Source organism: Balaenoptera physalus (assembly GCF_965194825.1).
Source record: "Balaenoptera physalus genome assembly, chromosome: 20".
NCBI classification, from domain to species: domain Eukaryota; kingdom Metazoa; phylum Chordata; class Mammalia; order Artiodactyla; family Balaenopteridae; genus Balaenoptera; species Balaenoptera physalus.
In genome coordinates, this window is record NC_138901.1 from 1143504 (window position 1) to 1158284 (window position 14781).

At 37.9% G+C, this 14781-nt stretch overlaps 1 protein-coding gene across 22 annotated transcripts in view; it reads left to right on the top strand.

The window, feature by feature from the left end:
* The window catches only part of CEP112 (centrosomal protein 112), a 420211-nt gene that overhangs the window by 198061 nt on the left and 207369 nt on the right, over positions 1-14781 (top strand). For all 22 annotated transcript variants that reach the window (XM_082441876.1, XM_082441874.1, XM_082441872.1 and 19 more), the window contains one exon: positions 5212-5394. In XM_082441876.1, the coding sequence (XP_082298002.1) occupies positions 5212-5394 (183 nt within the window). The remainder of the gene's footprint in view (positions 1-5211; positions 5395-14781) is intronic.

The window sequence follows — 14781 nt, forward strand, 5'->3', positions numbered from 1 at the left end:
GACAATGTCTCTTGATAAAGGCTCTTGCAACGTGACAAGTTAATATTCCCCCCAAAGGGAGCTGTAGCCATTTGACATGATAAATGCATACGACGAAGGAAGCAAAAATTCTAGAAAAATCTTATCTTCCAGAAATGACTATTGTTCATCTCAGATGGTCATCATCCCAGACACTTCTGTGAGGTAGTAGAAGGATAGATAGGGATATAGACAAGAGCAGTTCTTAAAAAATGGGACCATGCTATATTTGTCACTTTTACTAAAATATTTAATTTTATGTGAAATCAGTTAAAGTAAAGAAGCAGGGGAAACTGAAGGAATTTCTGAAGTTTAGAAAATTGGTTCTTTACCATACAAGAAATGATTTCTTAGAAAGTTAAGAAATAAAGATTACAAATACATTGAGATTAGAGGCATTTTTGAATTTTATGGTTCAGTTTTTACTCCCTGTTATGAAAAGATAAAAGTAACATGCTTCCACTTCCTTCCATCCACCCCTACCTTTCTTCTATCAGTTATAGTATTATTTATACATTGTTGATTTTTGTAACATTTATATTCTGTTCCATGACCATGCTTCTCACAGTCATATAGTTAGCTTTTTAAGTTTAAATCGATGATATGTACACCACCAGAACTTTTTTTCATATCTGAGTCCTTTATTTTGATTCATCTGTTGACTGCTGAGATTTCTTCAAGTCGTTTTTCCCAGAAGGGCATGTAGCTGTCGTATCCACTGTGTTTCTGCCTGCCTGAGAGTCACCATTTCTTCCCTTATTTTGAAGGATAGTTCGGCTGGGCATGAAAGTCTCTGCTCCTCCTCTCTTTCCCTGAAGCTTGCACACATTGACCCACTGCCTTTTGGCACAAAGGTTGCTCTTAACACAGCTTTGTCAGTCATCTCTTGGTTGCCTAAATTTCGTCCTCAAGTATTTTTTTTCCAAGAGTGGTTTAGGTTCTATAATCTTTGAGGTTTTCCATGTTTGAGTTTAGTTATAGTATTCTTGAGCCATTCTTTTCCTCAGTCTAAATCAGTTTTTCTTGGTATACAGTTTGCTTTTTTGATATAGGCATTTAACTCTTCATTCATTTCAGGGAAGTCTTCTGATAACGTACCTGTGTACACACGGATTTTCTTTCTTTTTTTTTTTTTTTGGCTACACTGCGTGGCATGTGGGGTCTTAGTTCCCTGATGAGGGGTTGAACCCGCGTCCCTGCATTGGAAGTGCAGAGTCTTAACCGCTGGACCACCAGGGAATTTCCCACACACGGATTTTCTTTTTCCACTTTCTCTCTATATTATCTTTTCTTTGTGTCCTTCATGGACCTTGACTGTGATTATCTCCAGTCTTTCGTCTATATCAGTGGTTCCATTTTTAGCCCTGTTTATTCAACTCGTTGTTTCTAATTTAGAATTTATTTTGTGATGAAGTTATTTGATCCTTAGTTAATTCTGTTGTTTTGTCTTCTTGTCTTTGAGTTCTTCTTTCATTGCACTCATGTTCTTACTAAGTTCTCCTATCACTCTAGTTGTTTCTGATTTTTAAGGTATGTTTTCCTCCCCTTCAGAATGATGGGGCTTGCAGAATATAGATTTTGTCTTCTGGTTACATTTGAGGTTATTTCAGTTAATATTTTTGTACTGCAATTCCTCCTTTTTTATGTGTTGGGTGCATTCTATTACGTCTATAATTTACTCTTCTGGTTTTGGAATTTCTGACCTTGAGGAGTATTACTGGGATGCGTTGATCTTCTATATACTGTGTATGGAGAAGTAATGACTTCAAAAAATAAGATTATCAAAGCATGTTCAGGCCATATTTGCTAGCACTAATTCTGCTGTAAAACAGTTAGGAGAACTTAGCGTGTGTATTCCAAGGCCCTCAGGGACTTGGCTGTCTAGCACCCGCATCTTGTCGTCTCAGGGCCTGGGTGTGCTCCTACCCCAGGACACATGCATGGAGCTTCAGGCGGAGGGAGGAGACCATCGACATACGCGGTAGGATCTGGTCTGGGAGGAGCGCTGTGCCTTCAGGGATCTCAGAACCTCAAGGTCAGAATGTGTTGGGGTGGCATAGTGGCTGGGGCAGGGCCCTTATTCATCTCCTGTTGGATAATTTCGTGTGAGTCAACCTAGTAGCTTCTAGGCAATAAAGCCATTTTCTCACGCAGGCCCCAACCAGCAGGCTATCAAGTCCAGCGTCACAAAGGCTGGCAGGTGCTCCTAGGCGCTTGAACGTGAGGCCTAATCACTCCCCTTGTCCTGGGAGAAATGCCAGTCTGCTTTCACACCAGTCGAGTGGCATTACAAGCATAGTTACCTGGCCTGCAGCTCCATGCTTTTGGATTAGGGAGCTTAAAGCCTTCCCTCCTGCATTACAGGGAGCTCTTTACCTGGCCTTACTTAAGAATTCCGTGGTGATGGGGCCTCCTCTTTCCCCTGGAGCATAGATTATGGGCTCTGGACCACCTTGACTTAGAGACCCCACTGACCACTTCATCGTTCACCCTTGCGATGCTGTCTGCTTTCCCATCCTCCACACTCTCCATGACGTACCACCTCCTGGTAACCACTAGCTCCATTGCACATTATTGTGGTCAACTAAAAGTATCTAGTAGCTCGAGGTAAAGAGAATATGCTACTTCATGTTTGCTGTTGAGAAGCACCCACATGTAAAGGACATTTATCTACCTGGAAGGGGCTAGGTTGAATTTTAACACAGATCCACCTTGATGATGGCATTGAATATGGTTATGAATATCATCATCAAGATGTTCCCAGAACATTAGGGTTTTTCTCCTGGACCCTACCATTAATCTGGAGAGGACACCCCTGCCTGAAATTGCTGACAGTGAGGAAACCTAGGCAAAGACTAGAAAGGGCTTGTAACCTCTAGAAGTTGGCCAAACAGCATTGGATCGAGCAGACAGGGCTGAGCGATTTCATTTGAAAAGACTCTGGCAACCTTGAGATTTGTTCATTAACCAGGATCACTGAGCAACAGACCCTGACAAAATAGCAAACTATTTTAATAGTTTAATTTATGAACATCTATCTTTAGGCTTCAAATGCCATTATCTCTATTTCATTTGTTCCTGACTTTTTAAAATGAATGGACGGAAAGTAGGGTCACTGGTCCAAGTGTCAGAACTCCTCAGATAACTCAGAGTTTCTGTGGAAGGGTGTTGGTTCTAGAGCCTAGACCAAGGCAGCGCTGTTACTAATGATCTCACAGCCAGTCCTGGTCTTGTGTCTTTTCTTGGGGGAAAACTTCTGTAATTCTTCTGCCTTAATTATAGGTCAATCGGTTACTTTTCCTTAGAGTATTGTAAAATATTTTGCTTTCTGTCAATTTTAAATCACACCATTCTCCCAGTTTTTTTGAGGCTTTTGAGAATCAGATCTCAGTAGAACTTTTTACCTCTTTCTATTTCCTTTCAGTGTGCTATATGTTTAAATGTTTTACTAAAATTTATAATTTCATTATTATAATGCTTGATAGTATAACACTGAGTAGAAATAATAATGTGTCCAAGACTGTTCTAAAAATATCCTAACTCAGTAATTCATGTACTTGGCTGCCTGAAAATGATGCAGTAATATCAATAAAATTTTAAATTCTCTTTTTTGTTGGGATTGACATTGTAGTTGTGTGAATCACAGAGAAAACCATGCACACTTATTTTAAATAATCATAGAAAACTTTTCTACCTGGCATAGTATATAAAGAGAAAATTTATATGCGTTTTTTCTGTATATTGCCTATAGTAGAATAATATGCAAGAAAGATCCCTAAATTTTAAACAGACATAAATTCACTAGAATGCGTCTTTGTTCTCAGATGCAAAATAAAATTTTCCATATTATTTTCTATACTATCTTGTTCCGATAAGTGTGTATATTCCAGAGTTAGTATACTTTTCTTTCTTCTAAATAACGTAGTAAATTTATGAGTGGTCAGGAGTTTATTGTTGATTTGCCCACCCTCAAAGAAAAATCACAATCAGACAACATTTTGAAACCTAAATTTAAAAGCAATTTTAATCTGTGTTGTCATTCTTAATTTGCCATTGGAGGATGAGAGTTTTAAATCTCCAGAGAAAATAACTTCTGAAATGTGGTGCAGCATGCCTGCCTGGAGAAACGAATGCTATAGCTTTAAGATAAGGTAGTCTGGTGATTCACTGCACGAAACAAGATGGATTTGGAGCAGGCTCCTACTGTTAGCTTTTTTGAAGATGGATTCTCACGCCGAAAATAGCACAACGTATTCTAGATAACAGCAGTTTTTCCCCCTGAAATCCACCAAAACTGAAGAAAAATCCAAGTGACTGTTCTTAGCAGCTGTGTGGCCTGGAGTTCACTGGGGAAGCTGGCTTCCTGCAGTCCCTATTCATCACCTGCTTCAAAGACAGCCTGGCTGGCCATAGTGTGCAGGCCAGGTAGGGTGCCATTGTGCACAGCCTGGGAGGATTAGTATCAAAGCTGCGGCAACCAGGCCCGCGGTCTCGGGCTGCCATTCAGCCTAGCAGGGCGAGGCTAAGACTGGCCAAGGTCACAGTCTCCAGCGTGGAGTGGACTGGGAAAGGATCCTGAGAATAGAACGGTTTTTATGAAATCATGGCGCAAGCCCGCAGCACAGCAGGTGCCCCTCTGGAACACGTAACGTCTGTTTATGTTGGTGTACCGGAGCTGACAACGAGATAATAGAGCTTTGAAATTTATCATTTTATTTTTAGAAAGACAACTGTATGTACAATAATCCAGATGCGTATTTACCTTCGATCTTTTATTTGAAAACCATAAAGAAAACTGACCGATTTAATTGCTGCTTTTTACATTGTATGTATTTCAGCAAAAAGCAGAGCGTACTGACTATTAACCATTTATAACCATTGCTGGTCAGTAATACCCAAATTCTTGGGGAGGAAATACCTAACATTCGACATAATTTTTTTCAATGTTTCAGGCATTTGTGTCAACAGATTGCAGAAGGATTTACTGAATATGCCCAACTGTCTTGAATATTAGGAGGTTTAGATAAAATCCACCCCCCCCCCAAAAAAATGAGAGTATTTTAAGGGTGAGGTAATAATGACGCAAAAAATAAAATTTTCAACTTGGGCAAATTAGAGAAAAATTAAGCTGGCCATGAGTTGTCATGACGACAGGGATGTTCTGTTGATGAACTGTCCTCATTGTCCAATCAGATAGTAGAGCTGAAGCTGGAGCACGCACAGGAGAAGACGCACCTATTACAGCAGCATAACGCAGAGAAGGAGAGCCTAGTCCGAGCCCACGCACGGGAGACTGGAGACCTGGAGAAGCAGCTCCACACTGCCAATATGGAGCATGAAAATCAAATCCAAGAGTTCAAGAATCGAGAGTCACAGGTAATTATCAATAATATTTGATAAAACGGGGACCTATTTTTAAAAAGTCATCAGCGTTTCATGTTTTCTTATTATTCTTGTTGATGCACGCTGTTTGATCATTTGCAAAACTGACAAATAAATGTGATTTTTTTGTTTTGTCCCCACCCCCCCTTTTGGGGGATGAATAAAGCTTTAACTACAGAAACCACAGGTAGCCAGATTAAAAATCCCATGGTGCGCTATAACTTGGCCCCTTTTTTATAATCTTGTCTCAGTTCCTTTCATGATGGATTTTTTTTAAGGTATCTGCCCCTTACCCCTCCCCTCAGCCTTAGCAAATCCCCAGGAAATATATCAGCCTCACTCCTTGCTTTTTGTTTTAATCTCTGTAGGTAATCAGGCAGCTGTTTTAATATTTGCTTTTCCTTCCTAGTGTTGCTTTTTTTCTTTGGACTCTATATTTGATTAGGTTACTGAGATGGTAACTGATAAAGAGAAGGGCTACCCCCCATGAGCATGCCACGCCTCCTGCCTCACCCCTGCAGTCCCTGCTGGAGGCCATTTGCAGAATAACCCCCAGCTGTGGCAGCATTTGACTCTTCAAACTTAGGGATGGAATGAGCACTGTCAGCATGGAAAATTACCTTTATAAATTTCAGATGGAAAAAAATCTCATCGGGTGTGTTTCTTTGTGGTGCAATACATTCTCTACGGTATATATAATCAGAGGCCTTTAGTGTTTCCTCCTGAGGAGGTTGCTGTGAAATTTTATTAAAGGAAAATTGAAGAACAATTGATACCAATGAAAAGATAATTTTCTTTTCTAATAAAACCATATCATCTGCTAGGTCTAAATACCTCTCTCCCATTGAAATCTAGCCATATTATCCACACCACACATGAGCTTCTTCCTGGTTATCCTTCCTCCCCAAATAACATAATTTTTAAACAACGAAATAGACCGTCTGTTTGTTATAATATGTGTTTAAGCAATTTCATAATTATCTAAACATAAAAGTACTGCTGATTAAATAGAAGTTATGTCTTGAGTGGAAGGCGGGAGACGGTAAGGCAAAGAATAGGGCTGTTGGTCATCTTCATTTGACCTTGGGTTGTGTTTTACCTTCGGATAAAGATGGAGGCACAGGCTTTTTTGTCAGTCACACGCATTTCTAGGAAAATTATTTAAATTTGTTTTATGGGGGTTTGTTAATTAAAGAGGTAGTCATTGTAGTAGCCCTGGTACCAGAATAGTCAGGTGGTTCCTGTGAAATCAACGTGTGTTATATTTTTGCCACCAACCTCATTAGAGCCTTTATAAAATATATTCTGATCTTTTAATTGTTAGTCATACAATTTGTTAAGAATATTTTCAAACTTACATTCTCCTTCGAAGATGATGTTAAGCCTTACCATTGTCTTCTTTGAGAAGATATTTGGGTTCTGAATCAGTGTAGGATCTGTTTGCATGGTAGAATTGAATAATCGATACAGTTAAATACATTAATTTATACAACTTCTAACTATTTTCGTGGTGTTGTAGAAAGCTGACACAGACAGAGGCCAAATTTAGAGGAAATCTTTGTGACTTTGCATATGTCGTATCTGCCATATATTGGGTGCGGTTCATCCAATGATAACAAAAGGGAAATTTTAGAATTATTACATATAATTAAGCCACAGGGAGAGTATAATGAAGTTATTAATTGAATTTCTTCTAATTGAAGTATTAATCTGACCTCTTCAAATGCTGTAGCATATGATTATATTTCTGAGATTTTCTGTCTTTCTTGGAACAATTGGAATTGCTGTCCCGGGAATGCTAGTAAGCAATGGAAACTTAGGCTAAATGCATTCTTGATCAAAATGAAAATGATTTTCTGCAGAAGCTATACTAAGTTGTTTTTAGAGAACATAGTTTTAAAAAACTCTTATCAGTAAGTTATATTTTAAAAAATCTTACCGTGTATACCAAAGTGCTGACAACTTGTATTTATTTTTGGCTATTTATTGGGGCTATTAATTCACAGTTTCCTCAGGTAAGTCCTAAATTTTCCAAATATGTCTTTTCATGATTGTGGTCTAAATAATCTAATGCATAATACCTTTTAGGTTCTGAATTCCATTCACAAATTTCAAAAAAAAACAAAGTGACATATTTTTTTAAAAATAGAAGAGCCTTTTTAAAAATCACTGTTTTGTGGTTTGATGCAGAACAAACACAAGTATCTTAAATACTGGATTGTGTAATGTTTTATTTGAGTTCCAGGGAGACATTTGATTTTCAGTTCATGCCCGGCTGCTCCCGTTTAGCAATGGAGGCCATTTTGTAAAAAGGACTAGTTGGAATATTTAAGCAAAAGAGGACCAGTGCAATATCTATTCTATGGCTTTGTTTGCTGCTTTTCTTCTGTCAGATTCTTCATTGCAAGCAATATACTAGAAATCTACTTTTGGCTTCTTTCGAGTATGTAATATGTTGTATACTAATAAAACCATTGTTATAAAGTATAGTCACCTACCTTAAGGTGAATCATATCAACTGGGAGCTCCCTTTTGGTGAATATGCTATATAATTATTACAGGTGCTTTGTTACTCAAGTAATTTCTGTTTTATAGAGAAACGATAAGATACAGTAATACAACTAAGGACAATTAACCATTTTTCTCTTTTTATTTGGTGCATTTAGCTAATTATTCTATGCATACATTATATTTTTGCCATAATTCCTTGATTTTCAACGATGGGAGAGTTTATGTTGTGATACTTACATTTGCTAAAATGCACATTAAATTTTCCTGCCTTCATATAAGATGTTCAGTCTGGTATGTACCTGAGGTCATAATGTTTAAGGAAAAGCATCCAGATCAGTAGATTTCAGGACATATGGAAATTCGCAACCTCATTATCAAATATTTCTCATTGGCCAGATCCCTCTTATTGAAGTTATTTTGGAGAATGATTTGCTTGATTCCATCATGTTTTTTAACATAAAGGAAATTTATAGTTTTGTTGTGATCATCTTAGGAAAGCTTCTTCTAACATGGTAGTCCTCATGTAATTCTTGTTTTGCTTTTGAACTGCAAAATGTAGTGAAAGAATTTCTGCAGTTTATCGCCTCGAACTTGAAGAAAAACAGAACATAGATTCCTTGATCCCTTGGTTGCGCTTTTAGGACCCTGAACCACTCAGAGATTGCTTGATCTTTGATGTTTGCTGCTGGAGTGAATGGTGTGTATGAGCCCTGTAGAGACTGTTCCAGAGGACCTCTGTGATCCGCCCCAGAGGTGGTGTCCCCATGTTGGGACAGCTGTCTGTGAGCTGTTGAGGTTCAGAAGCCTTGAGTAGTGAGAGGAGCCACTGCAACCACCGTGAACCGCCGTCAGTAGAGCGGGCAGGGTTATCGGCAGCGTCTGAAGATACATTTAACTGGGAATTTGTGTATAGTGAGGTGGGTCTTGCCTAACGCTGGCATCTTGATGCCTGTCGTGATTCCCTAAACTGAGAATCATGATTCTAATATGAACAGTTTTGCACAATAAAGACAGATCATCTGGATTTTGCCGTACTGACTCACAGTAAGAGGCTACATCGATCGCCGATTCTAAAATGTGGGATTTTTAGAGCCCCTCTTCTTTCTCTCTTCCACTTAAAAAAAAGTTTTCCAAAAAAGATATTTATGATAGGACAATTATAAAAACGATATCTTGATAACATTACTTTATTTTCCATGAATTTGGGAATCTGGGCACAAGATTAAATGTCCATTTATAAACTGGGTGTGTACATGTGTGCAGTGGATTAAGTATGGGTTATTATTCTTCAGAGATTACTCAAAGGGTGAATTTCACCATATGTATGTTCTGAACACTATTGTTGAACCTATACGTGGTCTTTGGGCTTTGGGGGGGCTAGTACTTTTTGTGTTGAAAACGTTTGATTTTAATTTCTTTATATTCCAAGCACTTTCAAAAAGGATTTGAGGCAGCATTTTATGATAAACACATACAGATGCAATATAACTGAAAATAGTAATTAAGCAATAAATGATATTAACCGCATCAGAAAATCCATACTTTTAAAGAAAATGCTCCAGTTAAGTACAAGTTTTAGCTCTGAGCTTGCCTAGAAGCCACAGTGAAGAGTGAAACATGATGAATTGTGTAATTCTAAATATCTAATGTAAGAAATCATACCAGTTCATTTTTTTTCTAACGCTCAATTCTGAGAGAAATATATGACATGGGGCTTAATGTAAAAGGCGCTGACCAGTATAATTGATGATGTTCTCTATATGTTAAAACGTTTGGGAATAAAATCCAGTGGGCAAACCTAGGATTCTTTAAGTACTTTCACAAAATGTAATTAGCATGTTTATTTTAATGTGCCAAATTTTCATTTTAATTTATGGGTAATGCCATTATCCTCAACATCAAAAAATGCAGTTGCTTTGGGAGATCCAATTTAGTGGATATTACGAATCAAAAGAAAGCATATTTTAAGTCGTAAGCCTACATTTCTGTATTATCGCTATATGACTCTTCCAGAAACCCTTACAAAACATCTTTAGATCGGAAGTGCTTTAAAAGTTAACGCCCTAAACCCTCTTGCACTGTTGGTGGGAATGTAAATTGATACAGCCACCATGGAGAACAGTATGGAGGTTCCTTAAAAAACTAAAAATAGAACTACCATATGACCCAGCAATCCCACTAGTGGGCATATACCGTGAGAAAACCATGATTCAAAAAGATACATGTCCCACAGTGTTCATTGCAGCACTATTTACAATAGCCAGGTCATGGAAGCAACCTAAGTGTCCATTGACAGATGAATGGATAAAGAAGATGTGGCACATATATACAATGGAATATTACTCAGCCATAAAAAGAAACAAAATTGAGTTACTTGTAGTGAGATAGATGGACCTAGAGTCTGTCCTACAAAGTGAAGTAAGTCAGAAAGAGAAAAACAAATACCGTATGCTAACACACATATATGGAATCAAAAAAATAAAAATAAAAATGGTTCTGAAGAACCTAGGGGCAGGACAGGAATAAAGACACAGACGTAGAGAATGGACTTGAGGACACAGGGAGGGGGAAGGGTAAGCTGGGATGAAGTGAGAGAGGGGCATGGACTTACATACACTACCAAATGTAAAATCGATAGCTAGTGGGAAGCAGCCGCATAGCACAGGGAGATCAGCTCGGTGCTTTGTGACCACCTAGAGGGGCGGGATAGGGAGGGTGGGAGGGAGATGCAAGAGGGAGGGGATATGGGGACATATGTATACGTATAGCTGATTCACTTTGTTATACAGCAGAAACTAACACAACAATGTAAAGCAGTTACACTCCAATAAAGATGTTTTTAAAAAAAAAAAAAGATAACCCAAGAACTTTTGGTGTTTGTTTAAAATACAAATAGAGGTTTTTCCCAACTAAGCCATTTTTTAAAAGACTGTGGGGGAAATATTCTTTTTCTGATGTGAAAAACGTAGGTTATTCAGAATTTTCCAAATAGGACAAAAATCCTTCTTATATTCTGAATAGATGCGTTGATGCAAAGATCTCACTTTATTAGTATCCAATGGTGATGTGTCTAATAGAATTACATATGAACTAATAACATATTTGCATTAATATATTATTGTATATATTACTGTGTAGAAGAATACTATTTCTTAGGTACTTAATTAGGAGAAAATAGAGAAAGATGCCCTTTCAAGTAAAGTCTACATTTTTGGTAGGTCACCAGCTTTCTTTTTCCATAATAATTCTAAAATACTGTAATTATTTTCATCTTACAAGCACAAAAGTAGCATATATCTACCTATAATTAAACTATTATAAATAATTCAACTTGGTCCTCGTTGTAGAAAAAATTATATTAAGTTTAATAAACAAAAACAGGCTGAGACAAGGAAATTGATTTCTCTAAGAATGATCCATTTATCAAAGTATTATTCAATGTATCTTTAGTCCTGTGCATATTTTTAAAATGTGGCAGTTACCATGGAAACCACATTCTATGGCATGTGGTCCACTTTTAGATAAAGAATATTCCTTTTCAAGACAAGCCTTCCAAATAATAACATATAAAGTATTCCATTTGTAATAACAACTTCATATCAATCATTAATGATTGCTTTAAAAATCTGTCCTATGTTCTCATTATACTTAATGGATTTTTAAAGAAATATTTAAATTGTTTTTGAAGAACATTAAGTTGTTCTTAATGATTAAATGCTGAGGATATTTACAATGGGGAGGGTATAATGTGATCACTCTGCAGTGGTGAAAACCGGGAGACTGCAAGGGAACACAAGTCTGTGTACACAGTGTGTTCCGACAGATAAGAAGCCTTTAGTCATATCGAGTGTCTGAGTATCCAGCAATGATGTTGTCAGATTAAGTCATCACGAGAGATGACTGCATCCAATTATTTTCATTTGACACATAAAGAACCTGTGGTTCCAAGGTCATTATCTTGCCCAAGGTCACAGAACTAGCAAACCAGGCCTTCTTAATCTTAATTCAGTGCTCTTTATCTCACAGCCTCTTCCAAGAAAGGTTTTAGATTTTTGGAGAGACTTGGACATGGCAAAAAAGGGAGAGGGTTGTGTGAACCTCTGCCGGGCATGGGAGAGAGACACTGGTACCTTTGTTCCCAGGCTGAGATTCTCATCTCAATTTGCGTTTCTTTCAGTGAGTCGCTGTCCTTGACGGTGCGGCCAGGCGTAACTGAACTGGGCTGCTCGAGCCCGCTTTGAGTCGGCAGTGCCTTCTGGAGCGGTGCTGAATTCCCCTGCTCGGTCCCTTCCATCGCATTACCTCACCCAGCCCTTCCGGTCCCCCATCAGGGTTAAGTTTCCTGTTTGGAAATGGTTTTGACCTTCTTGCCTGGGTCAGAAAATGACTTGTGTGTATTTCCATTTTATCAATGAGGAAAGATTCTGAAAGTGCAGTAAGTTGCCCAAGGTGACATAGCTAGTATTGTAGCTGGCGCTCGTGACCACTTCCCCTGCCCATTCGCCTGCTTATGGAGGAGCTCATTGTCACTGAATTTCATTTATTCTGCATAAATTCCATTACGTTTTCAATTTTGGATTCTTAATGCATTGCTAGATTTAAACACTGATACTCATAACTCAGGCGATGTAAATCCAAGTCAGGTCTTAGCCAGTAGTTTCAGTCTTTCTCCCAAGTGACAGCCATGGCTATGTCTCTATTCTGAAACCAATTAAACTCTGAAGAGATACGCATTTCTTAATATTTTATTTGGAATAGAATTCCTTCCCACAAATTTTAGAATTTGTAGAATGGAAAAATGAATGTGCTTTTGAAATGGGTTCACTTTTGGTTTTCACGTTATTACTGAAATAAGAAGATATGTCCAGAGTAAGAATCCAGTAAGCTTTTAGGTCAGTGGGACCTACCAATCTTTATAAAATATTGCTTAGGAATTTGCATTTAGTATTGGTGAAATATGGTTTGTTGTGAATGGTTTACTATAGATGAATGTCTGTTATATTCACGTACTAATTTGGAATGTTACATATGATCCATTCCTTTTAATGGAGTGACTTTTTAAAGCTCAAAGACTTCAATGTTGGCATTTTTTTCCCTAAAGGAATCCTTGTAAGAATCCTATCACATGGCAACAGCTAGTCAAAACCTTCTAGAGGTGAGGTCGAGGTGGTTTAGTAAGTTCAGACCTGGAGACTTTCTTGATAGAAATACAAAGAACAATTAGAAAATGTGTTTCTTTTAGAATCCTCAAAAACAAATTATGTTGATGCAGTTTGAGCTGAATTCTAGAGTAATTTTGGCCAAAATGAAAAACTTTCAGAAGGGTTTTCTTTTACATAAAATGCTCCAGCAATAAATCACTATTCCGCATGAGGGATGTCATTCCCGTTGACATACGGAAAAGGGCCTTCGTTTAGCCCTTTGCCCTTAGCATTTTGCCCTTCCTTCTCCTCACCTCTGCCTAAATGAAATGACTGAGGAAGTTGGCAGAAGTTATCTGGGAGGAAATACGGGACGAATAACTCTTCTTCCTTGATGTCTTGGAAAAGTCATTTTTGCATTTTTGACTCAGTTCCCTAAGAGACATCCTTGATGTCTTCATTTGTATATTTGAGGTAATTTTGGGGGATGGAGAGGTTGAAGACAGAGTGCAAGAAATGACTGGCAAAATGATGATATCATCAAATGTTCAAAGAGCTGGCAAATTGAAGCTCATTAAACTGTCATTTTGTCTTTGGTTCAGGACTAATTGGAATCATGCCTAGTTGCATGATACGCAAGATATTTAACACCTGAGCATTTTCCATGAGAAAAGTCACAGAAATTTCTGTTAAGGAGACCTTGAACTCCTGTTTGAGGAGGAGAGCAAGGCATTACATGAAAATAATTGTCTATTTTCAAACTACTTTAATATTTGTGTAGAGAAAACCTTTGAAAATATTGTCGCTAGAAGGAAACTTTTAGATAATAAAAAGTGGCCTCATTGAGACCTAACTGGTGGATCAATGTGGAACTTGAGATAATATTTTTCCATTGAAACAAATATTAAAGTTTAGTGAAAGTTATTTTTCTTCACTTGTTTTAACAATTATTTTAAATTGTTACCTGACCTCTCAAGTACTTTTGCATATTTGTATACTGAGAGGTTGGGGAAAGATGACAAGAAATCATAAAGAAACAATACACAGTTAGACTTGCAGGGTTTGAAAATGTGTGTTATTTTTCCTGTTCATTTGGATTTGTTTTGCTCGGGTATGAAGTCAAAGCCTGAAAGTAGTAGTAATATTAGAGAATGAGCTAATGGTGTCCTCAGAGAGTGAAGTTTGCTGAAGTTTGTGGCCTGGATCTGGGGTCTCTTTTCCTTGTTAGTGAGGGCAATTGCAATGCAGCAGTGCTCTCGGGGTGTGTGTGTGTGTGTGTGCGTGCACGTGTGTGTGTGTGCGCTTGCGCACGCATGGGTGTGTTTGTGTCCCAATGACATTATCGCTTTGTGGTACAGAGGAGCTTTCAGTGAACATGCAGCAATGGACCAACCAGGCCTAGCGTCTTAAATGAGGGAATTTTCCAGTAAGGACTTGAAAGTTGTAGGTCTTTAAAAAGGTTAAGATTAAACTGGTGATTCATTCATCTTAAGTTTACTCCTTAAGTAAGTCTTTATTAATGAAACAAACCCCAGATCTCTAGGGTCAAGTGGGACCTTATTTACTTCGTTATTTGCAAAGATGCCATTTAACGTACAAGATGCATGTGTTTACCAAATGTTTCCTGAAAAGCTAATTTTTGTAATGTAAATGTTATCCACACTTGTTAGGCGAATTTTACAATAGCTCCAGATAAAATGATGCTGGCATGTGCAACAGGAGAAGTAGA